The sequence below is a fragment of the Mus musculus genome, chromosome 16, assembly GCF_000001635.26.
Source record: "Mus musculus strain C57BL/6J chromosome 16, GRCm38.p6 C57BL/6J".
Taxonomy (NCBI): Eukaryota; Metazoa; Chordata; class Mammalia; order Rodentia; family Muridae; genus Mus; species Mus musculus.
The window spans coordinates 90786241-90810930 of NC_000082.6; the positions used below are offsets into that span (position 1 = coordinate 90786241).

General features: G+C 47.3%; 1 protein-coding gene across 2 annotated transcripts in view; it reads right to left on the reverse strand.

The window, feature by feature from the left end:
* The window catches only part of Urb1 (URB1 ribosome biogenesis 1 homolog (S. cerevisiae)), a 58941-nt gene extending 34714 nt beyond the window's left edge, over window positions 1-24227 (reverse strand). Inside the window, exons 1-13 of one of the 2 annotated variants that reach the window (NM_029497.1) lie at window positions 23959-24173; window positions 19158-19297; window positions 18208-18359; window positions 17087-17219; window positions 13780-13876; window positions 11653-11738; window positions 10118-10252; window positions 9121-9245; window positions 6446-6641; window positions 4835-4972; window positions 2695-2868; window positions 1844-1973; window positions 1088-1204 (exon numbers count right to left, since the gene is read on the reverse strand). In NM_029497.1, coding sequence (NP_083773.1) covers window positions 1088-1204; window positions 1844-1973; window positions 2695-2868; window positions 4835-4972; window positions 6446-6641; window positions 9121-9245; window positions 10118-10252; window positions 11653-11738; window positions 13780-13876; window positions 17087-17219; window positions 18208-18359; window positions 19158-19297; window positions 23959-24100 — 1765 coding nt within the window. In that variant the 5' untranslated portion in view covers window positions 24101-24173. Of the gene's footprint in view, window positions 1-1087; window positions 1205-1843; window positions 1974-2694; window positions 2869-4834; window positions 4973-6445; window positions 6642-9120; window positions 9246-10117; window positions 10253-11652; window positions 11739-13779; window positions 13877-17086; window positions 17220-18207; window positions 18360-19157; window positions 19298-23958 lie in introns of both variants that reach the window. The other variant, XM_006522977.3, reaches the window with a different exon arrangement.
* Between the last annotated feature and the right edge of the window lie 463 nt (window positions 24228-24690).

The window sequence follows — 24690 nt, forward strand, 5'->3', positions numbered from 1 at the left end:
AGATTACCCAGATGAGACCCTGACTCAGAGAAGAAAAAAGATGTAATTTGCTCCCTGTGTTCCATGCTCCCTCAGGCTGTGGGAAACATTCCTCTCTTGACACCCCCTACCTGATGTCTATGGGGATTTGTCAACCAAAGTCCAAATTCTACACGCCCAGAACAACCCTGTCTGTCCCTTAGCCAATTTTAACTATAATTATAACTGAAGTCACCATAATATAGCACATCATGCTACCTCCAGGTGTGGTCCTGAACTCATGAATCTTTTATCACCCCATTACACTATGCAGAGAACAGGCCCTATCATCCAAGCCGTAAGTATTTTGTGGAGAGAGACCATGGCTGCCAAGCCTGACCACTGACCCCGTTCCCTAGCCTGTTCTCTAGAGTCCTCTCCTGCTTGGGAAGGATACTGCTCCTAAGACCTACATGGCCGTGTCTCTGTAAATTTCATGTTCACGTGGAAAAGACAACTTTTCACCCTTGATGATTAAAATGCTAATTACAAGTCTTGAAAATAATTATTTCAGTAACTTATATAAACTCCAAGAATGGTATTTTTGCAAGTCATCTGTAGGCCCAATTATAACGTCGATTTTATTAGGTAAACTTGACCATCAAGGAACTGTGTCCAGACCAGCATGATGATATTTTATATAAGATGGCTTGAGCCTGACTCACTCGAGTAAAACACAATGTAGCCATGCATACTGCACCTCTGTATAAACAGGATGGCATGTCCCTTCTGCAGGGCTCTCCTTTCTTCTGTCCCCTTGCACCCTTGCCTTGGAGTAAGTACCAAATCACCTAGTTTGTAAGCAACTCTGAGCATTGCCCAGGCTGGTGGGCTTTTCTCCACTCTCACTGATATCCTATGTGTTCAATAAGTATGTAATATGGATCCCAGCTAGCAGAGAAAATAGTGGGACAAATAAATTATGATGGCGGATCACATCTGCTGATAAACTGCCCACACTACCCCTTCCTGATCCTCAGCTCCTAGACTCTGCTGCAGTTTACTGGAGTGTCCTTTATCCCTACTGGCAGGAACAGAGGCAGCTCGCCTGCAGTCCCTTAAGACCCACCTTTTAGGAGCTTGCTGAAGTCAAAGTTGTACTGCATGATCACGTGGGGAACGACCTGCTGGTAGAGGCATATGACCTGGAGCAGAACTGATTTCAGAAGAATTGTTTCTGCAACATCTGCACCAAAGGGAGACAACATGTGTTAGGACAAATATGTGTCTTTGTCCCTGATCAGGTAAGCATTCACACTACAGCCCTAGCCAACTGCATACATACTCAGGCTACAGAAAACACAGTAACTACACTTCAGGGCCAGTGTGCTAACAGGGTGGATACTGTTCCAGGGACTGGTCTTAAGCCTTCTTTACTGCGGTAGCCTGGCTAAGCAATAAAGCAAGGCTACCTACCAATATCTAGGCTTCCTGTCCCCATCTAAGCAGTGGGGATACACAGTAAGGACTGTCCTGTGGTGTCTAAATATGGAAAACCATACCTGGCCAATACCATATTTTAACACAAGATGGGCCTTGTAGCCCACTCCATCTGCACAGCAACCAAGAGTCCTTACCCACTCACACAGCATGGGCGGTCAAATCTTCAGAGAGACATGGTGCTGGCATATAAAGCCTGAAAGTATTTCTGATACTAAAATTTACAGTTCTACATAACGCTTCCCCCTAAGCAAAGAAGGATACAAGAATCTTTGTGCCCTCCCAGAGGAGCCTTGACACAGAGCTGCTTGAGAATCCTCTGGGGAACCATCCCGGCTGCCCGCCATCTCTGTCCCAGGTCAGCAGAAGCAGCTGAGGGCCTCACCATGCTGGGCAGCTTTAGAGACAGCAGGAGTCTTGCTGCTGCTCTTCTTCCCTTTCTCATGGTCCTCCTTAATCTCTTGCTTTTTAAATGACTGCCAAACCCAAATAACAGTGTTCAGATCTGGCAAAATCTAAGTGTAGAAGAGAAGCAGAGATTAAAAATCAGTCATCTGAAACATGGCAAGACATCAACGACCTGTTGCGTTAACAGGGAGAAAGCAAAAGCAAATCCAGAGAGGAGGAACCAAGAGAGGGCGAGAACAACACATCCCTGGAAGCTTGCAGTGTATCCCACAACTGCACTCAGTCTTCACTCAAACCAGACAGTGGCACAGGAGGGACTCTTCTTGGAAACACTGCCAGTAACCTGCCAACTACCACCAGGGGCTCCACACTGCTGGCCGTGTGTAGAAGCCATGTCTTACTAGCAGAATTAGCCATGGAGCAAACAGATGTTCTCTAGCCACCAACTCTCATTCCCTTCTAACTTGAGCTAGAGCACCATCACACTACATCAGCGTGTGTGCACTTACAGGTAGGGAAAGAAGCATAGTACAGACTCAAATGAGCCACAGGTCCCACTAGAATGAGAACCCTTCGTTTCCGTGCAAAAGCAAGTCATAGTCCGACTCCTAGCTCGTGCACAGCTCTGTTCTAAGTGAGATCTATAAGCAAACATTTTATCAGCTGCTCCTGGGTACTGTGGCAGGACACTCCCTGTAGCCTCTCTATCCAGCAGCTAAGAAGACACACCCCTCGGCTCCCACCCAATGTCCCAGGATAACTCTTTCTTTCTTCTGTGCTTGGTGAAGGGGGTCTGCAGTGAAAATTCAAACCTGGACCTGAACCCACCTTGCCCAAGGCTTCTCTGAAGAGCTGAACAAATTCTTCCATCATCTCAGCTGTGTACACGTCTGAATCTTGCCATGTCTCTTTGTCCAGACAGTGGTCAACTGTTTTTAATGCTCTCTTCAAAATGTCCGAAATAAGGGATAATGCTGAGTGTTTTACAGGTATGCTGTCCAACTGGGAAGAAAAAAAGAATTAAAGTCACATGTGTGTCTCAGGGACAACGGTGCTTGAAGGGCTCTTGCTCTTCAGGTTACTATCAGGGAAAAGCAAAAGAGACGGCAGGACTCTCCACTGAGAAGATGTGACCTGGGGACCTTAGACATCTACTCTATCAGACGACAGCAGTTGCCAGCAAGCAGCTCCTGTAGGCAGAGCCCCACAGTAGACCTTGTTCTGCACGTACTTCTTAGTCAGTCCTCCCAGACAACACTCAGTTATTACTACGTATTATCTGCAGTGACAGCACAGGGTCTCTCCCCAGCAGCCACTTGAGGTCCGTAAGAAGCACTCACATGAAGTAAGGCAGAAAGAAGTCAAGAAAACATGGCAGGTTGCTCATGATGAAGACTAAGCAACTTTGAGGACTTAAATAAAATCTGCCCCCAAAAGTATATGCTAAAAGTCTAGTTCCAATATGGTGGTAGTGAGAGGAGGTAGGGTCATTGAGTAGGCTTAAGTTGTGAGTTAACACAGTTCTCATGAGATGAGTTGATTTCTAGAAGCAAGTGTTGTTACAAAAAAAAGAACAAAAACAAAAACAAAACAAACCTGGGCCAGGATTGGTGGTGCATGCTGCATGCCTGTAATCTAGCACCCAGAAGACTGAGGCAAGAGGACCACCTGACCATCAAGAAATCAAAAGTAAATAAACAAATAAACCAGCCCCTCACTAGTTGCCAGCTCCTTTCTCGCCATGTGTTCCCGCCCACTCTGCAAACACTGTGGCTCTTTTAGCTCATCCATTGTTGCTCATGACACAGTAAGTGGGGCCTCACTAAGCCTAAACACACGAGGTCACTCAACCTTGGACGTTAGCCTCTAAAAGTTATGCACAATTACACAACTTAAGGTGTTGGAATAGCGACAAAAGATGGAGTAACACAAAAGCAACCCACACCACAGACTTCTGACACGAGCCCAGAGCTCCTTAGTTAGAGAACAACCATGAAGTCTGTCAAGGACCTCAATGACTTCAGAGACTCAGTGATTGATGTTCCAGGACCCACAGGTCCTATTATCAAAAGAGGGTGGGCCCAGTACACTGTGGCAAAAGCCAGGAACCCACAGTGATGCTTCTGATGGAATATGGGGAACGCTACCTAAAGTTTGGTTTGTGTATGTGTTGTGTCTGTATGTATATGTGTCTGTGTGCACGTGTGTGTCTGAGTGTGAGTATAGGCACGTGAGTGCAGGTGTCTGTAGGTCAGGAGACAGTATCAGATGTCCTGGAGGTGGAGCTACAGGCAGCTATGAGATGCCCAACATGGGTGCAGGGAACTAAAGTGAGTCTTCCAGAAGACGAGCAAGTGCTCTTAGCCACTAAATCACGAAACACACTGTAAGTATCACTTTCCCCCAGCACTGCCTGAAAACAGCTGTTCCTCGATGTAAAAGGAAATCTAACCCTGGTCTATTAGGCCCTTGAAAGAATTAAGAGATTGGCTGAAAATTTCGCCACTATTTCCAGATATCCTGAATGAATGAAGTCTTACTGCAGCTTCTTCCCTTCCTCTAACATTTTCCCACATCCACACACCCTACAGAAGTGTAGAGGAACAGGGGTCCCCACAGTATACTGAAGCAGAGCTGAAGACACCATGATAATCACTGCCAGAAGAAATGGCTAACCCCAGGTGCACAGTTGCCCTCATTGGTGACTTCAAGCCAAAGCTCTGTCTGACAAAACAGTCATACCATCAGCAGGTGTTTTCAGGAGCCACACGCTGTAGACGGCTCTGCAAGAGAAAGCTGTGTGTGTGTGTGTGTGTGTGTGTGTGAGGCCACAGAGGGTGTCTGATCCCTGAAACCGAAGTCACAGACGGTTGTAAGTCAACACTTGCTGGGAACTGAACTTATCTCCTCTGGAAGAGCCAGGCCTCTTAACCACTGACTGAGTCGTCTCTCTTTCTCTGTGACTTACATTTAATGCCTGAGTGAACATGATCTTATTGCACACCAGAGGCACTGTGGTCACCATCACCATCGCCAGGAGCCTTGGCAATGGGATAAACTCTCTGGTCCAAAAGGCCGGGGAAATCTCTGGCTGGGCCTCATAGATCTACAAAAGGAAGAGAGAGACTGAGTTACGGATGGAAGAAATACTATGTGTAAGTCCCCCAAATCCACTATATATCACTACACAAACTGCTAGGATGTCAAAGCTGGACCTCCATGAGAATACTAGACACACAGTAACCAAGCTACACCGTAAGAATTCAAGCCAGTCTATAACATCACACAAGCGCCCCTTCAGCAGCATAGGGCTGGAGAGCAATAGAAGCAGCTCCAGGACAGGCTGGCACAGGGCGGCTTTTCTATGCACGGCCAAGGCGAGCGCTTCTCACAGGCCTTAGGAGGCTGCGTTCACAGGTGCTCTAAGAAAACCACGAGTCAACGGCCAGTCTGAGGCAGAAGCCAACCATCATGGAAATGTCCCCAACTGAAGACCATAAATCAGAGGAAGCTAAGCCACACTAGGTGCCACTACTATAGTTCTACTTGATTCATTTATAGTTAAGTATGATCTACAAATCCAAGATCCACAACTCTCTGAACACCAATATGATGTTCAAGTTTCATATCTTAGAGCATTTCAAACTTCAGATTTCCAGAGCTGCCTCAGTAAGCAAGAGCACTGGATGCAAAATACCAGGCATGACTGTGTGTACTGGCTGGTTTTGTGTGTCAACCTGACACAGATGGAGTTATCACAGAGAAAGGAGTTTCAGTTGAGGAAATGCCTCCATGAGATCCAGCTGTGGGGCATTTTTTCAATTAGTGATCGAGTGCAGAGGTCCCCTTGTGGGTGGTGCCATCCCTGGACTGGTTTCCTGGGTTTTATAAGAGAGCAGGCTGAGCAAGCCAGGGGAAGCCAACCAGTAAGGAACATCCCTCCATGGCCTCTGCATCACCTCCTGCTTCCTGACCTGCTTGAATTCCAGTCCTGACTTCCTTTAGTGATAAACAGTGGTTTGGAGGTGTAAGTTGAATAAATCCTTTCCTCCCCAAGTTGCTTCTTGGTCATGACGTTTGTGCAGGAATAGAAGCCCTGACTAAGACAGCTGTGCGTGGTCTGCAGCCCCAGTGGTGTGTGGGGGAAGACACAGGAGGATCACCATGCTCGCAAACAAGCTTGTAGAGATTATACTGAATAACAAATTCCACTCCACCCACCCACACAAACCCTCCTGGTCACAAGCATTCAAGAACGGTATATCTGCCCGAGCTAGTCACACCACTCAAACACTGCATTACTTCCTGCAAGTTTTAGTGTTCTGTTCAGAATTCACTGATATCAGCCTAAATTGTGACTCCCAAGGATCAGAAATGAGCTCAACTGAACCAAGAGGGAAAATTCCAAATCCTGCTCAGTGAGAAACCAATGCTACCATAGCCAAGGCCACCAAATCCCATGGTCTCCAATACCCTGTCCCTGAGCCAGGCTTCAGTGCTCACCCCAACAGACCAGCATGCACACTGGCTCCAGTCCTCAGACGGCCCTGCCTGCCAACAGCTTGGCTGAGCTCTGTACCTTGTTTAGCAGCTTCACGTTGTTTAGCCAAGTGGACTTCACTCTTGGGAGAAAGGAAAATGTGACTTCCTTGAAGTATTTGGTCAGCAGGTCCGGGCACACCTTCAGAATGCTCACCACAAGTGAGGCCACCAGGTCATCACCAGCTGCAGTTTTCAAACTCAACAAGAAGTGCAAGAGTGTCAGGTTGCCTCCTCTGTTAGGAACAGAGACAAGACCAGAAAGGTCAAGACAAGTTCAAATACACTGAGCACTGAAGTCACTTTCAGAGACACACAGTCACATGACAGTGAGTACACTCTCTCCAGGGTACCCACCCGACAGGGTATGCCTTGGCCTGAGGGGACACAAAGGGCTTTAATCTCCCTCCTTTACTTCTGAATGGCTGAAAGGTGTCTAGTTCACCTCATTTGGCAAATTGGAGCCCTAGGGAAGGAATCCTATGGGAAAAGAGTCATGGTGTCCCCAAATAGGCTGAGCATCTTCAAGCATAGGATGAAGATGAGAGTAAAGCCAGGCATGGCAGCACATTTCTGAAACTCAAGTTGTTCAAGAGGCTGTAGTGGGAAGGTTGTTTTAAGTGTGCAAGCTCTAGACCAGCCTGGGCAGCAAACAAAAGCCAGCAGGAAACCCTGCTGACATTAAACCTCACAGGGAGCACCGACCCAGGGTCTTGTAAGCTGAAGCTTCAGGCTCCATGCTTCATCTGCCCTGAGCCTTAAGACTACTTTCCACAGCTGCTTGACCCTGGGTGGTCAGAGCAGCCAGATGTACCCAGGCTTTGCCATCTGCTCTTAAATGGCTTCCTAGGTTGTCATACTATGGGCTACCACCTACCCTTGACAGTTATAGCCATCTGTCTTTGTCTATTCACAACAGCAGTGCTGGGCAGTCACAGAGACTGGCCTGCCAAGCTTGATCTACTACTTGGCTCTCACAGAAAAGGCTGCCATCCCTCGCTCTATGCTGGCCCCTTGTCTTCAGTGATCACTTAGGGTGTGGCGGCCACCGTCCTGGACGATGAACAGTTTCTGCTCTTACTTCTCATCAATCAGACTACGGACAAAGAAATAACTACACCTGGTGGGGAAAAGCCACAGAAGCCTTGGCCAGGCAAAACGAGTGACAACAGAGGGGCTATCTGAGCGACAGGATTACCAGGGTAAGCTTCCCTGAAGTGGTGGCACTTGTATGGGGACCAGAAGAAATAAGGGGATGAGTCCCATGACTGTCGGGCACCCTGCTTTGAATTCCTCTGCGCTTTCCACTTCCAACAGCGCACTGTTCCCTCCTCAGCCCCTAAATACAACACTTAGTGTCTGCCAATAGCTTCAAAACTTCCACATCAACTACAGCTTTTTGCAAACTTAAAAGCACTTCAACTGATGCTCTAATGCTTACTAGGTGACCATCTTTCTCAGAGGCATAGCAATAAAAGGGGAATCACTTAGAGGCATGTAAGTAACAGTAACAGTTCTAACATCGTACCGAATCCTAAAATCCTTAAGTTGCATCTTAATAGGAAAATGACTTCATTCTGATGAGGAAAAAAGCTCCTATTAAGTCAGGGCTAGAGATACACTCAGGTGTAGGGGCCTTGCCGGGAAGGCTTAAAGCCCTAGGTGTGATTCCCAGCACACAGAATAAAATAAAAATAGAAAATAATATTAAAAGATAAAATAAATGTAGTAAATTAAATTAGAATACCCTTAAAACAAATTTACAGTCATAGGCAGATTTCCCACCATGCCACCATACTGAAGGTATCAGTTATGTTCCTACAGCTGCTCCAGTTAGAAGTTATAAGTAACTGAATTCTTTTGTGCTTGTTCGTTTGTTTTTTCGAGACGGGGTTTCTGTATAGCCCTAGCTGTCCTGGAACTCACTCTGTAGACCAGGCTGGCCTCGAACTCAGAAATCTGCCTGCCTTTCAAGTGCTGGGATTAAAGGTGTGCGCCACCACTGACTGGCTTGTTTGTTGAGACAGAGTCTCTTTACTATGTAGTTCAGCCTATCCTGGAACCTCCTATGTAGTCCAGGCTGGGCTTGAACTCAGAGAGCCATCTGCCTCCCAAATGCTGGGATTAAAGACATGCTACCAGGCTAAATTCTTAAAAGAAATGCTATGTAGCCAGGAGGGAGTAATACCATTAGATTTGGTCCTTACTGATAAAATCTTGTAACTGTGAATGAGGAAGTCCTCCCCCTGGCAGCTGGAGGAGCAGGGCTGTTTAGCTTTGGAATCAGATTTCCTGCACCCAGTGCAGTCTCTGCCACTCACAGGGTAGTGCTTTGGCCTCTCTGTGGCTACCTTATGCAAAACTGGGCTAACAGAGCTCAGGGTTGCTAATAAGCCTGTGTCAGCAGGAGCTTCCCTCCCTGGGAAGGTCCACTCTAGGGGCTCTTTCTCTGATCCAGGGACACTGTTGTCTTTAAATACACACATCCACTACCTTCTCCTTGGTAAACGGACCTTTATCTGTATGCCTGAATTACAACTGTGAGTCTACTGCCTCCAAGGGCACTGATAAATACACACTCTCTAAATCTCCCCTAAATGAGTTTAATCATGTCCATGATTTTGACCTGAAGCATCACAGATTCCACTGGGCTGTCAGGATGCGCCACCCTTTAAGAAACATACACACAGGGGTTCACAGAGCAATGTACTTTACCTGCCAGAAGTTCCCAAAGAGGCATCATAAAAACTAATCCCATGCTTTCGAGAACAGCAGAGATCCATCAGGAAGTTATGAACGAGGTCCCTCACCATGGCTTTCCCCGCCTCTTCAGCTGATATCTAGAAGGGTTTAATAAACTATCAATTCCAAGGTCCTTAGTGACAGCTACAAAATTAAAACTGGGCAATATCACGTGATGATAGCAACTAGGGATGTACTTTAAATCAATACTTGAGATCAATTGAAAAGGCAAACAAGTACCCCCAGGCAGTAGATACACACTGATCAGGATGACACAACACTCTTAAGAAGGATGAGATTCAGCTTGTAAGTTTAAACTTTAAAAGGTTAAAAATGGCTAAGATTTGTCTTGTGCTCCTGAATAAACGCCCACGTTCACGAGTGCGTCTGTCAGCCTGTGGGAATTCCTGGTGAGGAACATACAACAGTGTTTAAAGCAGAGGAGAGGGCGAGTCACCGAGAGAGAAGCAAAAGCAGGCTCTCAAGAGGCAAATGGCCATCAACTTAACAGTGAGCCTGAGTCCTTGCCAGGCTAGCCAAGTCCATGTTCAGAAGCATCCAAGGAAAACCAAAATGAATGCGAGGATTGGACCAATGTGAGGGGGACAGCTTTAATTTAGCTCATGAATTTACAATCACAACATAAGCAAAATGTGAGGTCTTCTGGACGGAATTCTGGAATAAGAGGCAGCCTGGAGGAGTCCTCTAAACCTACCAGTCAGGTACTGCAGGGCCAGCCAGGTGCCACTCCTCCAGGAGATAATTGTTTTATCATTAAAAACAAAATAGTAGTACTCTCATTGTTCCAAGACTAGAATAAAAATCTTACAGGAACTGTATTATACCTTGCAAAGAATTAATTTAACTATATAGCCATAAGTCAGAAAAAAATAGATCAAATGATATTCCCTTAGAGGTCTAAGATAGGGCTCAGAAGTTTTCTTATCCTGACTGTGACTCTGCGACTCACCGCAGCACTTTCTGGCTTTTCTGGAGTGACATCTGTGATCCCGTTCCAGTTGTAGAGAGCAGCTATATGGTTCAGAAACTGCCCAGTAAAGAAACGCACCTTCTGGGTTTTCGTGATGTTTTTATTGTGAATCACCTGGATACAGAAGAAGAGAAAGAAAAGTGAAAGTCAATCATTTCTATGCTATATGAGAAATGTATGCGTGCTGAGGAAAGATAACTTACCAAAGAAAAGGAAAAATAGAAAAAGAAATAGAGAATCTGCCAAATTCCCAAGTATCTTAGAGTATCCATTTAGCATTTTGGTGTGTTTCTTTTTTAGCCCCTCCGTCCTACCACAATGCACACTGGTTATATTTATTTATGGTTTGGATGTTCCTTTTATTTACATGATTTAGCTTTTCTCAGAGCGTCATTTTGAAGAGCTAAGTGTCCTTCTGTGCTCTGACTGGACCATAACTGATACCACGGTTCCTGTGGTGTTTGTATTAGGTATTCCCACACTCAGGCTATTCCCTGCAAAGCCATGACCAGCATAGGGCTACATAGTTTGTTTTGTTTTGTTTTTTAACCACATTTCTGACTAGGGAGCAGGCGAGAGTTCTTACATACAGGACCCACATCAAGATCTCAGCACCACCCAGGGCTACCCCAAACCCCTGTTACTGTGCTTCAGGAAATTGTATTCCAGATGGGTGGTTCAAGTATATAATGCAATGGAATAGCATGTAAGCATACATAAGACTGACACTTCATGCGTCCCGCTCAGCACGCTCTCTCGGAAAGCGCTCACTTCTGTTTCATCTTTGCTAGCACTGAGTACCATGTGGTGAGCTCAGATTACTTTAGGTGAAGGGTTTCCCAGCCTCTACTCTGGGAACTGCCCCGCAGGATGTGTTGTAACGTCACTGGTCTTATCCATAAGGGACTGTTGGTACCATGCCACCGTGACAATCAGAACTATCTCCAGACACCTTCAAGTGGTCTCCCCTAGCGGAGAATGGGTCAGTCACCCTGAGTGAGGAGAATCCCTGATGTAAACACTACCTGATGTGCCATCCGTGCTTCTTAGTCTTTTGTAAAGCACTGGATTCTAACTTTTCATTTCAGGGGGTCAGTTTGTTCACTGATCACTGAAGGTATCTATATACAATTCGTGATCCTTTTACCAAGTTTTAAATGTTTCTTAAGATATCTAAAAAAGGCAGAATATGCAACATGACTCAAATGAACACTTGGGCAGGTTTGTAAAGAAAGTATCATTTGCAATTTACAGTCCAAACTGCTGCAGCTGAGGTCATATGACAGCTTTTCCCTTATAGTCGCAAAGCGGCCAGGCTGCTTGAGTTCCCGCTCTTCTTTAACCTTCCAGCCCCAAACTAACTCCCCACCAATGCCAAGTTTAAGCCTAAGTAGCTCTTGTCCAAACTACCTCACTGTAAGTTCAGCTCTGAAGCCCCCTGGGGGCCGGGGAGTGAGGACAGGCCTTTACTCATCCTCAAAGACAACAAGACACACAAGACAGCAAACACGTACCTTTGTTTTCAGTGTGGACAATAAAATGTTGATGGTAGAAATCTTATCCTCCTTTATACCTGAGCTAAAGATGCAGGGGATAAATTCTGAAAAATGAATGTTGCAAAGAATTAAATAAACGCATGGAACTTTGAAATGTAGAGCAAATAATGCCACACCTGATTTCTGTGCCAGGTTCACAGTTTCAACAGTAAACTGGTTCCGTGGCACAGGGACTCAAGGACATCTCAAGGTAAAACAATCACAGAACTTTCAGGAAGGGTGGTAGTTGCCCAGCCCCATTTAGCGTTTCCTTGCATGAAGTAACAGTCACCTGGTGCTATTTGGTGGGGGGTGGGGGTGGGGTGGGGGGGGGTAACCGAGCATGGTAGCAACCCTGGAAATCTTTTCCACCTAATGAGCTCAGGGGTGCTTGGGATGTCCTGGGCTCTGAGCTGCTTCACAGCGCAGAGGGGGTAGTCTGTTTGCCCTTCTCTCTACCTACAAGACAGCTGCAGACCCAACAATCTGTCTCACTGGCTACACACAAGCCTAAAGAACACACACAATCCTACAAAGAGAACTCATTCTTTTTTTTTTGTTTTTAAAGTCAAAGCACAAATTTCAAGTTAACCATAATCCTCTACTCAGCAGCAAACACGGTGCCATCCGAGTTGGCTTGGTTCTGCCGGGTCCAGCTGCTCTGCCTGATGGTCCTGCTGCTTTTCTCTACTCACCCCCGTCCCTGCAACACTGACCTCAGTGGGTATGGGGACACCTAGTGCTCCGTCTGCTCACCCCATCCCCTGCTAACGGTTAGCTGGAGAGCGATGGATGCTGGCACTCAGCCTGCTTTCTCACTATCATTGAGGCCCATGGGATGGTAATGTTTACATTCGTCTCTCTGCTTCCTGACCATGGCTTCAATGTCACCAGCTACTTCACACTCTTGCCATCATGCCTTCCCTGCCATGAAAGACTGTTCCCTAAACTAACACAAGCCCAGATAAACCTCTCCATCCTTCAGTTGCTTGTCAGGTACTTTGTTACAGCAAAAAGAAAAGTCACTAATGTAGACCTTAAGCAAATGCAATCTCTCTCCTCCCCTCACGCTCTGACCAACAGCAACAGAGCCACCACACGGCCCAGGCTGACCACAGACAGTCTCACTTTTACTCAGACCCTCACCCGTAGCACGAAGCTCAGTTCCCCTGCCCTGGCTGAGGCAGAAGGGTTGGTCACCAACCACTTAGGCTATAGCACATGGGGACTCTCCCAAGGACTTAGCCCAGTGCTCTTCTAGGACATAAGGGTAAGATTCTGGAACTCTGAGCGACTGCTATATGCTACCACAGGACAGTCATTACTATCTTTCTGAAGCTCTTAATAAAACACTAATGTTCCTAATAACTGGCAAGCCTTGCTCCAAGGAGGCAGTCACCAGAGGTGGTCAAAGTGAAGCTCCCTTACATTCTGTAATATTCTAATAACATGGAGTACAGCCATAATAGCAATCAATTTATCTGTCTATGTTAGTTATTATGGTGCAGAAATCAAACTCCTTGTATATGTTAAGTAGGCGCTATACAACTGAGCTATATCCCAAACCCTTATACTTTTTTTTTTTTTTTAATTATTGCAATTACTGGGTCTGGAGAGACGGCTCAGTGGTTAAGAGCAATAGCTGCTCTTCCAGAGAACCCAGGTTTGATTCCCAGAACCTACATTAATAGATCAAAACTGTTTCTAACTGCAGTCCCAGGAGATGTGATGCCCGCCTCTGTCCTCTGCAGGGGCCACAAGCATGTAGTCTATAAACATACACACAGGGGAAACAACAGACACATAAAAAATAAATAAGTAAAAATGTTAAAAAATATAAATACTAAGAAAAATCGGAGCTATGAATCTGCGTGTCCTTTGGAACAAAAGCCATGAAGCCTCCTGTTTGCGTCTCAAGGTTGTGCTGGCATCCCAGATGGCCTCAAGGGAACACCAACCAGTGCTGTCAACACACAACTGCTCAAAGGCATCGTCCGAGCACTGTAGCACGCACTGCAGCTACAGAGGCTGCAGCCTCTTTTGGAAGAAACCCTTGCGGTAGGTTCCCTGAACCTCACACGTCCCCAAGGGACAGGGCACTCCCACCTTTTATCTCCAGGACTTGTCCAATGGTGTTGTCATCACCCGCAATTAGGAAGGAAAGGGCAAACTGGATGTAGGCCAGCCGGACGTCATGCACTCCCTGTAGGACAAAGGAGACTCACATGTCACATGCTGCCATTACAGAGAAGAACACAGAAGGCACGTACGCCTAAGTTTCTTTAGTTCACTCTAGGATAGGGACAAACATCCTTTGCCTGCTGGGATCAATCCCCTTTGCTTGCTAATGAAAACAATTATTTGTGTTTTAGGAAAGCCAGAGATAATGGAGACATGGTGCTGCTTCTGATGAGAGGCCAATGTGGTGAGATCTGGTTATTAGAAATTGTAAATCAGTTATTAACACTGAAAAGCAAAGGACAGATGATGCTTCATGTTACGAACACACGGGCATCTGGGATACAGCTCACAGGCATTGCTATGACCCAGGGAGGCAGGCACAAAAGCCATAACAAGCACCCAACACTTGTGGAGAAGCCATGGGCCATCTCATCAGCTTTCCCTCCCAATGTTAAGGTATATTCATGTCTCAGCACAAGGGAGTGAAGGCACAGGTCGCCTCAGCTGCTCCAGCACGGGAACATGTATTTAGAGCCTCCACCACTCAGACAGAAAACCTTTCCAATTCCCAGTTACTCCAACAATTGGAATGCATTGCAAGAATCAAGTTAATATGAGAGAAAGTATGTTCTTGAACACCTGGCAAGACCAAGGACTCAGCATCCCTGCCGTCCAGATCACCCTGGCCCGCTCAGGAGTTAATAGAAGAGGTGGCAGCAGTCACTGTGAACGCGTGAGGACAATGGCGGTGTGTAATGAGCACCTGCTTCATGCATGCCAGGCTCAATGACAAACTGAATCCCTGACACCTCCTTCAGCTCTCAACAGCCCATGGGAGCACTCACACTTTACAAATGAGTTGGAAAAAGACTCATTATCACCACCACCATCACCACCAACCTTCTTCTTCTCTCAAGTCAAGACTGCAGAGGCAGTCTGGGCCCGGAATCCCTAGTGCCCAGTTCTGTCACTTTAGATTTTTCTAGAGTATGAGTACAAGAATAAACTTGACAAAATCTTCCTGTAAGATCTTCCAATAAAGAATTTCTAAATGAAAAAAAAATGGCTACCATATACTAGTTCCCATCCTAGATCACAACCAACCTCCAATCTCAAGTCCTATACTGCAGAGACTAGACTGACCAATCTCAGAGCCAAGGCACCCACCCTCCTTAGGCTAGGCACTGCCACAGGCTTCCAGCCTACCCTTCAAAGGCATCCCACTCCCACTGAAGACAGCCTGTGCCGACTCCTCGTTCCCACCCTACGACCTCACAGGGACATCATCCCAGAAAGGAAACGTTCTGAACTTCTCTAGACTTGTTCTGAAAAATACTTTCTAAAATAGGCTGAAACATTTGGCAAAGCTGCTCTTTGGCACAAGATTTTAACAATGCTTTCTTTGGCTGAGTAAACAGAGACATGATCTACTTTCTTCAAAAACATTAAAATATACCTTACAAAACAGAAAGGACTCTCCATCTCCAACAACTTCAGAGTATTGGGATGGGGAGCCTCAAATGCTTGAGATACTTAAAGACACCCGACAAACCTATTAGGCAAATACAACAAAAATATGGTCCTTGTTTAGACCCAGATTTGAACCAAAAAGTATAAAAATGTTTTTGAGACTGGAAGATCCAAAGACCAAACTGGCTGTTCATGGTGAGAAATTATTAATGGTGACCGTCCCATAATACCATTGTGGTTTTGTTTTTAAAGACATTATTCTGCTAAGAGTGCATGCTGAAATATTTATACTGAAATATTATTCTCTTTTGAGATTTGCTATAAAAGTCAACTGGAAAGGTGGACTGTAAAGTGGGTGAAGGTGGCTGACACTGGCTAAAGCTGGAACTCGAGGTTCCGTGTGCTGCTCTATTTTTAACGCCTCTGGCTTTTGAAAAAGCTTAATGTCTGGCTGTCACTGACCACAATATACCTAAAGGAGCTTATGCAGATCACACAAGGCAAGTACAAGCACTTGCAATGGGACAGAGCCTTCCACTTTGCAGAGTTCAGGGATAAAACAGTGCCCCCTGGAGCCTGGCTGAGCAGCTGCTGTAGCCAGGGTATGGGAGGAAGAGCCCTAGCTGGGCTTTCCACATTGTCCTGGCTATCTGGGTGGCCTGAATACACCTTACTCATTCAGCTTGGATCACTCTTTTCATTATAAGTGCATTTCATGTCCAAAGCCTTACCCACTGATGGGAATATGTTGACATGTTAATAAAGTCTAAGGGACACTGAGACCTGGACTTTCTTCCCTCAGACACGGCCTTATTTAAAATTCTATAAACCCTTAACACCAGGCTAGACTCGAAACCATAAAAGTTTCAGCATTATTATGAACCCATCAGACTACTTTCTAGCAGTTAAGAAATCTAATTGCCAGGCATACTAGGACAAGGAACTAGCATATTGTCTGTTTTTAACAGAGGACATGCACAGCAACACAGTCGTCCACCTCAGCCAGGGCATAGTATGTGTTCACTGTGCTCTATTCTCAGGGGGAAAACACTCAGGCCTTGGCTGTGCACAGCACTGAGCACCATTAGGAGCCAATCTGGCAAGCGAGAACAGGTGCTACCAAGACCTGCAGCTGGCCCCTACGCTGGGAGCTTAGACATCTGTGGTGGGTTTTCTTCTCCAGAGCCCTGCCATGCCCAGTGTCAGCTCTAGAGCTATACCAGTGAACTCATACATGCTCCTGACATCCAAGCAGTCCTTCTCCACCCTTGCTGGTACGCTCAGCTTCTACCCGGTGGAGACGACACTGGGGGGGGGGGGGGGGGCAAAGGTCAGTCCCCACAGCTTCAGGAGCCTGCTCTGGTTTAGCGTTGCAAAGGATTTCTCTAAAGGGGACACAATGGCAAGGAGACTGGGACGCTATATAAACTCACAGCTGTGAGGCAGAGAGGGGCTCTCCTATTCACTCAGAGGAGAGCTTAAATCTATCCTCCTAGGCAGAGAACAAAGCCACCAAGACAACCTCATCCCCTTTGGGTAGGCCCAGATCTTCTCAGATGTCCCAGTGGTTCAGGTTCTGCTGAGCCACTGGACCATCAAAGCCAGACTTGGGGTGAGGGGGTGAGGGAAAGGCTGCTGCCCTACTCAAAGACGTGGCCTTCTGCAGCTGTGTGAGGACCAAGGGAAGGGAGGGAGAGAAACCACCACCAAAGTCTCCCAAAGGGAAGGGAACTACGGACAACCATGACACTGGAGCTCTCACCTTTGAATCCCTCTTGGTCACCAAGGCAAACAAGGCTTTTTTATTCAAATCCAAAGAGCTGCACACATCTCTGGCAGCTTCAGGACCCTGGGTCACCATGGCAGTCATCAGGTCCAGGCAGGCTCGAGCCATCCTGCACAGGGACAGGAAAGCACGTGTCAGGAATAGGAGCAGCACTAGGAGGGACCCAGAGCATACCTGCTGTAGGATTTTCTACCCAAAACCAGGGAAGAGGACAAAGCCTCAATGCTCTTCTCTTTCATTTTTTAAAAGCATGACCAAAACGTTATAAGGAACTAAAAAAAGCCAAGGAAAGATTATAATACAAAAATGAAAAAAATTATTATTATTTAAGACAGAGATTCACTATGTATGTAGTAGCTCTGGCTAAAATGGAACTCACTCTGTAGAGACTGGGCTGGCCCTGAACTCACAGATATCTGCTTGCATCTGTCTCTTGAATTCTGGGATTAAAGTGTAAGCTATCATACCCATTACTAAAGACAAACGTTTTATCGTCAAGTGACCATCAGTGTCCGAGCAGCCACATCCCAGTCACTGTGTTTTGGGGACATAAAGGACAACTTTAAAGAGGTGTCTCCAAAAGTGCCCTCTAGGCAGCCTTCTTCTCTGAGCTTGCCAGACTTGGTGGTTCCATGCCAGGTGTTGTTCTAGACCCTGGAGAATACGATGCTATGATCCTCTGCACACACTTAGGGAAGAAGACAGTCAATAGATGTAGACCATTGTGTCAAATGCACAGGTATTTGTCTGCATGCAGAAAACTAAAGTGGGACACGGAGACAAAAAAGGACAGTGGGACTGTTACTGGCCTAAGATGGTCGGTGAAGACCATACAGGCCTTTCCTCTGCAAAGTATTGAGGAATACATAGACCATGGTTACTTAGAAATGAACCATCTAGGCAGAACAGGCTATGTAAGGCATGGTTGAGTCCCAGGACAGTGAAGAGAGCAGCCTAGAGCAGAAGGGACGCTTGGTGTGAGAAGTCGGCAGTGGTCCCTGCAGGTCACTGATTAAGAATGGGCTGAGTCAGGGTCTGAACAAGTTCAGTAACAGCCAACCTAGCGGCTGGTCCCTGGCCACCGACACACAGCTCACCTGTAACCAGACGCATACAGGGACTCACAGAGGAGCTTCATGTGGTTGTACAGCAGCTTCTTCACAATGTTGGCACCCACCACGTGGAAATGCGTAAGATCACTGGCTGTCCTCAGTAATATGGCCTCGAAAGCTTGAAATATTAACAGCATCTGCAAAGGCAGAATTGAACAGTGCCAATCATTTCACTCTCGCCTTAGCTGGGGTTACGACATTAGCCCTTCCCAGATCCTGAGCCAAAATAACAAGAGGGAAGCAGGCAAGAGTTCACCAGCCTTACCCAGGCTCTGAACTACACACATACAAGAGGCTGCTTAGCTTCACAAGACAAAAGCAAAGGACAAAACTTTATTGAGGATGAAATTCAGTTCTCTGAAGACATTCAGTTCCACAGCCTTACAACTAGAGTCCAGTTCCATATGTGTTCTGAGTCTCTAACACACAGCATTTCCCTAAGCAAACCTAGTGCACTATAAGAACCCATAATCCTGGGGCTGGAAAGATGGCTCAGCAGTTGAAAGACCTGGCTGCTCTTGCAGAAAACCTGAGTTCAGTTCCCAGCACCCACTCAGCAGTTCACAACTGTCTGTACCCAAGTCCCAGGGAACTCAATGCCTTCTTCTAGCCTCTGTGGCAATAAGCATGTGTGTGGTGCACATACATACATGCATGCATGCATACATACATACATACATGCAAAATACTCATACACATAAAAATAAATGAATAAACACTTTTTAAAAACTGTAATCTTGGCTTATGACATTATTATAAACTATTAGAGAGAAGTTGCTGTTTTCCACAAAGGCCACAGAAGCAAAGCATTGGAATAAGAGGTCACTTTCTAAAGGAAGCTGGTAATGACCAAGACATGGATATATCACACTTTGCCAAGCTCACTGCTACACAACACAGACTTCTCCTCATCATGCAAGTAAGAAACAACCTACTTCACTCTCGGGCCGCTTCTCCCCACTCAGGAGCTGGAAAATCTCTGCACATTCCATGGAAATCTTGATGTAGCCCTCGACAACATCACACATGTCTTCCTGCGGTAGCTTCTTGGCAGCAGAGACGAAGGCTTCCAAAGCTGAAATAGGAGTTAAGAGATCAACAGGACAGTCTCCTCAGAAACCATCACAGCCACCACTACACCATACTTCCTTGTTCAGTGACTCCCACCCAAAGAGGCAAAGAACCCACTGAACTAAGGCGGCAACTCCTACAAGGCTATCTGAAGACAGGACTTCTAAGAGACAATTAAGGATGAGTGAGGTCATCAGGTTGATGTCCTAATAATAAGGGACACCAGAGAGATCTTGGAAGAGGTGAGGTCTTATGAGGACACAGTGAAAGGCAACTGTGTGCAGCTCAGGAGTAGCCTTCATGCACATTACATTGGGTTCTTTCTACCCAGATCTGCAAGAACATAAATGCTGTTTAGCATCTGGTGTGCAGTCTTTAGTTACAGTGGCCCCTGGCAGATGAACCCATGTGTACATTATAAAAGCATTCAAATGAAGCCAGTATAAGAAAGAAGCTGGTTGTGGGCAAACTCATGCTGAAATTCTGGCTCTAGCCCTAGAAGACGACTTGATTCTGCAGGTGAGAGCCATAAATTGTACAGAGTCAACTATATCTTTCTTCTTGGACAGCAGCTCTATGTGGCTGACTCGAGCCAGTCTGCGCCATCTGGTCAGGTATGAGGAGTAAGGAGCAAGGCCGGGCACTATGAACACAGCAGGTAAGAACACACCAATTAAAAACAGAAGTGTGTGGCAAACACCTGGACCTACATCCTAGAGTAACTGCCTATTAGCTCCATGGTGGTGGGCAGGTCACTGAATGCTGAGTTCTGATACCTTATCTACAACATGAGCAAGAGCAAGGGGCCACCTAACCGGGCTTACATAAAGTCTAAAGGGGCTGATGCTGGTACTGCATACAGCACAAAGTAAAGCCTTCGAAGCCCGCTGCACTTGGGTGGCCTCTGCTCACACTCAGGCCTTCTCAACCTCACTTCCTACTGCGTGTAGCGTTTCCCCTGCAACTGTACTCGCTCCTTAAACATTCTCAAGGAACGCTGCTGCCCTAGGCTCCCGCAGCGCAGCCAAGTGCAACAGTGAGCAAGTACCACATCTGACAGAGGTGGCCCAGGGTGACAGTGGCTCTATCCCTCAGGTCTCCTAGGCTCCCGCAGCCCAGCCAAGTGCAACAGTGAGCAAGTACCACATCTGACAGAGGTGGCCCAGGGTGACAGTGGCTCTATCCCTCAGGTCTCCTAGGCTCCCACAGCGCAGCCAAGTGCAACAGTGAGCAAGTACCACATCTGACAGAGGTGGCCCAGGGTGACAGTGGCTCTATCCCTCAGGTCTCCTAGGCTCCCGCAGCCCAGCCAAGTGCAACAGTGAGCAAGTACCACATCTGACAGAGGTGGCCCAGGGTGACAGTGGCTCTATCCCTCAGGTCTCCTAGGCTCCCACAGCGCAGCCAAGTGCAACAGTGAGCAAGTACCACATCTGACAGAGGTGGCCCAGGGTGACAGTGGCTCTATCCCTCAGGTCTCCTAGGCTCCCGCAGCCCAGCCAAGTGCAACAGTGAGCAAGTACCACATCTGACAGAGGTGGCCCAGGCCGACAGTGGCTCTATCCCTCAGGTCTCCTAGGCTCCCACAGCGCAGCCAAGTGCAACAGTGAGCAAGTACCACATCTGACAGAGGTGGCCCAGGGCGACAGTGGCTCTATCCCTCAGGTCTCCTAGGCTCCCGCAGCACAGCCAAGTGCAACAGGGAGCAAGTACCACATCTGACAGAGGTGGCCCAGGGCGACAGTGGCTCTATCCCTCAGGTCTCCTAGGCTCCCGCAGCACAGCCAAGTGCAACAGGGAGCAAGTACCACATCTGACAGAGGTGGCCCAGAGTGACAGTGGCTCTATCCCTCAGGTCTCCAAGAGTCACTCACGATACCAACTCCTCTTCTTCAGGGCAGCAAACATAGACTCCAAGAAACAGTAAGGGTTGCCACGGCAGAGAGTGGTGCTAATACTTTCTTAAAGAGACACTTTCCAGACTAAACCTCCAGGTAGTGCAAGGTGCTCTAAGATGGGAGCTTCTAGTCTATTATTATACTTGCCAGCTCTACAGCCATCTTTCCAGTCACTGTTTTCTGAGCTCTTACCACATACAACAGACCTGGGATATGCTGGTGAATGGTCTCCACCAACGTGGTACAACCAATGGTATCCAAAGGTACACAGAGATGTATTAAGGACCTACTAGTTCCTTAGACACACACCACAAACTGGTGAGTGCTTTGCAGACAAGAGGGGGGGAAAGGTTGTTAAGAGGTTATAACTGCAGAATGTGGTTTTGACCAGGGGCCGGGGAGGCGTCCCTAAGTAAGGTTGCACCTGATACTAAAAGAATGAGTTGGGGGACAGGGGTGAGACAGTGCTTCAAGTCACTGATGTGAAAAGTCCCAGGCTGGGGGGACGGGGACACATTGTGGGTTGGTACACTGGGGTTGGTATCTGGGAGTAGGGAGTAGGTCTAAGATGGAGACAAACGAGTAGGAAGGCAAGATGGACTAGTGGTCAGGACTTTGTCTATTAAAAGTGCAGTAGGGCCGGACGTGGTGGCGCACGCCTTTAATCCCAGCACTCGGGAGGTGGAGGCAGGCGGATTTCTGAGTTCGAGGCCAGCCTGGTCTACAGAGTGAGTTCCAGGACAGCCAGGGCTATACAGAGAAACCCTGTCTCAAAAAGAAAAAAAAAAGAATTAAAAAAAAAAAGTGCAGTAGGAAGGCAAGATGGACTAGTGGTGATAACTGTGGCTATTAAAGTGCAGTAGGATGGCACCACAGGATGCCACAAGAGGAGCGGACTGGCAGTTTAAAAGGTCACCTCGTCTTGCATGTGTGATGGGACACAAGGAAACAAATGTAGAAAAGACACCAAGCCTGGACAGCTCTGGCCATTATCACAGAAAGGCTAATGGTGCCTGGACTAGAGTGACCACCAAGGAAGTACATGTGGAACTGCAGACTCCAGAGACACACACACAGGAGACCACTGAGCCAAGGGATGACCGAGCACAAGGAGGGAGGAACATCTAGGAGACTGGGCCTGTCTGGTACTGCAATGAGGAACAGGGATAACACTTACCCCGTCACCAGTGAAGGGCAAGTATGTTGAAGAACCAGACTTGAGCAGATCCTTTCTGATCTAGAATCCCGACTCACTGGTCAGTCATCTCTCTACTGCTGACACTACTCAACTGAGTAGCCTTTGCCACTGAATCCCAAAGCTCCTCTCCACCACACAAAGGGAACAGCAAGAGCAACCTAAAAATCCCCAACACACACCCACCAATCCAATCCTTGAGAGCATTCCCATGACAGGAACTCAATGTGTACCAAGGAGGGAAAGGGAGAGAAAAATCCTGACATTATAGTCAAATAAAAATCTCCAAACTCCCACATTCACCCACTGACTTCAGCTTCGCAACGTCTTTCAATCACTTCATTAGTCATGTACCTGCCAACCTAGCTGTCCCCTGAAATGTAGACAGAAGCCTTTCAGGAACCGAGCTGGCGCTTTTCTTCTGCCAGGAAGGCTCCTTTCCCTATACAATTCTACAACTCATGAAAAACCTGCTTCCTTGGGGAAGCCTTCTTTGATTTCACAGATCAAGGTCCCAGGCCCATTAGGCACAATGGATAGCTGGCTCCTTCTGGAAGACCCGTGACTATGTGACTTTGCTGGTCACCTGCTTTCCCAAACTATCAGATTTGCAATGGCAAGACCTGTGCCAGGGTTTTATTCGCCCATTACATCTCTACCTAACAAACAGCAACTGCAATTAAATATCGAATAAGTGTGTGGGGCGCTAAATTCTGTGCTAGCAAAGGTGTCATCTTCTAAGCAAACGACCAAGGCGAGGCACCAAACGTTTAAAAATAAAAATTGTAAGAAAAACATTAGCTGAGAATACTTTTTGAGTCAGGGTCTCACTATATAGTGTTTACCGAGTCCCCTGGCTTGAGTTAGCCCAGGGCAGTTCAGGGAGACGGACAGCTTACTCTTCTTTGGACTGGCAGCAGCAGCAGCAGTCAGGAGTGCTCTGCCAACATGACACTGTCAGGATGGCACCAATTCTATCCTTAATCTTCAAATATTTCTAATGTTGGAAGTCAAGGTGTACTTGGTCTGGCACTTTCTAAGAAGATAAGGCTGGCCTTCAACTGACAGAAATCCTCTTGCCTCTTCCTCCCTCTAAAGTGCTGAATTAAAGGCACGAACCATCAAGCCCTGCGATAGTTTATTAACTTTGTAGTTTTGTTAACCTAAGAGAAATATTTCGCTGTCTTGTTTTTACCACCGCGTTGACGTCTGAACATGGTAACATGTTCAACTGTGGTTCTCCTCACAACCAATGTACTCCTTGCACGATTAGAAGTCGTTGTGAAGTGGTGTCACACTCTGCAGCGAGTGAAATTAAATTACAGAATCTGGCCCCTCTCGGTTACCGGTCCGGACAATCCTAGTCACTCGATTTAGTTGTAGGTCCTTATGGAACTTGTTACACGTGACATCCCGCCATTATCAGGGTTGACAGTTGGTTACTATGGGAACGGCTACTGACAGCCCAAGCAAGCTATCTCACTGAACTATTCTTGACTAACTCCGAGCCGGGCTCCGAGGCGCCGCTGTGCCGGCTACTGCCCCGAAGCTGAGGAGTCCGCTCCCACTCACCCGGTCCTGGGCCCTGCGCATCCTTCAGCAGGGTCTTGAACCGCACGCCCGTGAACTCCTCCGCTCGCGTTCGCTTGACTGTGCCAGCGGGGGACGCCGCGCTGCTGGGACCCTCTGACGCCTTCCTCTTGGGGACCCCCATGGCCCAAACCACCGGGCCAGCAAAACGGCACCCTCGGAAAACCCACGCGACCGGAAGCACCGGCGGCAAGGAAGGGGCGGGACTGGAAGGAAAGGCGGAGCCTATGAGGGGAAGCCGGTAAAAGAGCCGGTCTTCGGGTGAGAAAGGGCGGAAGGGGCGGGGCCTGCTGAAGGGGGCGTGGAGAAGGTAGAACACCTGGGGGCGGGGCCTTCTGGGGCGTGTCTCTGGGTGGTGTGGGCGTGGCTTGGTGCTTGGGTGGGGCCTGTAGGGCCTGGGATTTCCCCAAGGGTTCTCTGGCTGTGCTCTGCCTGCAAAGAAAAATCACATACCCGCCCTTAGCTGCAACAATCTGGGGCAGATGGATCAAAATGCTTCCCCTGCTCCCGCAACTCCCTGAGCAGGAAGAACTCCCAGACCCACAAAGAGCAGCACAAAGAGCTCAGATATTTAAAAATCTCTGAGCATTTTAATGATATCCTTTGAACAACTTCATGAGATTGATACTTCCTCAGTTCAAGCCCCCTGCGTGTAAGTGTAAGCCGGGTGAATTCCCGAGGGCTTGACATCAGGTGGACTTACCTCTGAAAAGC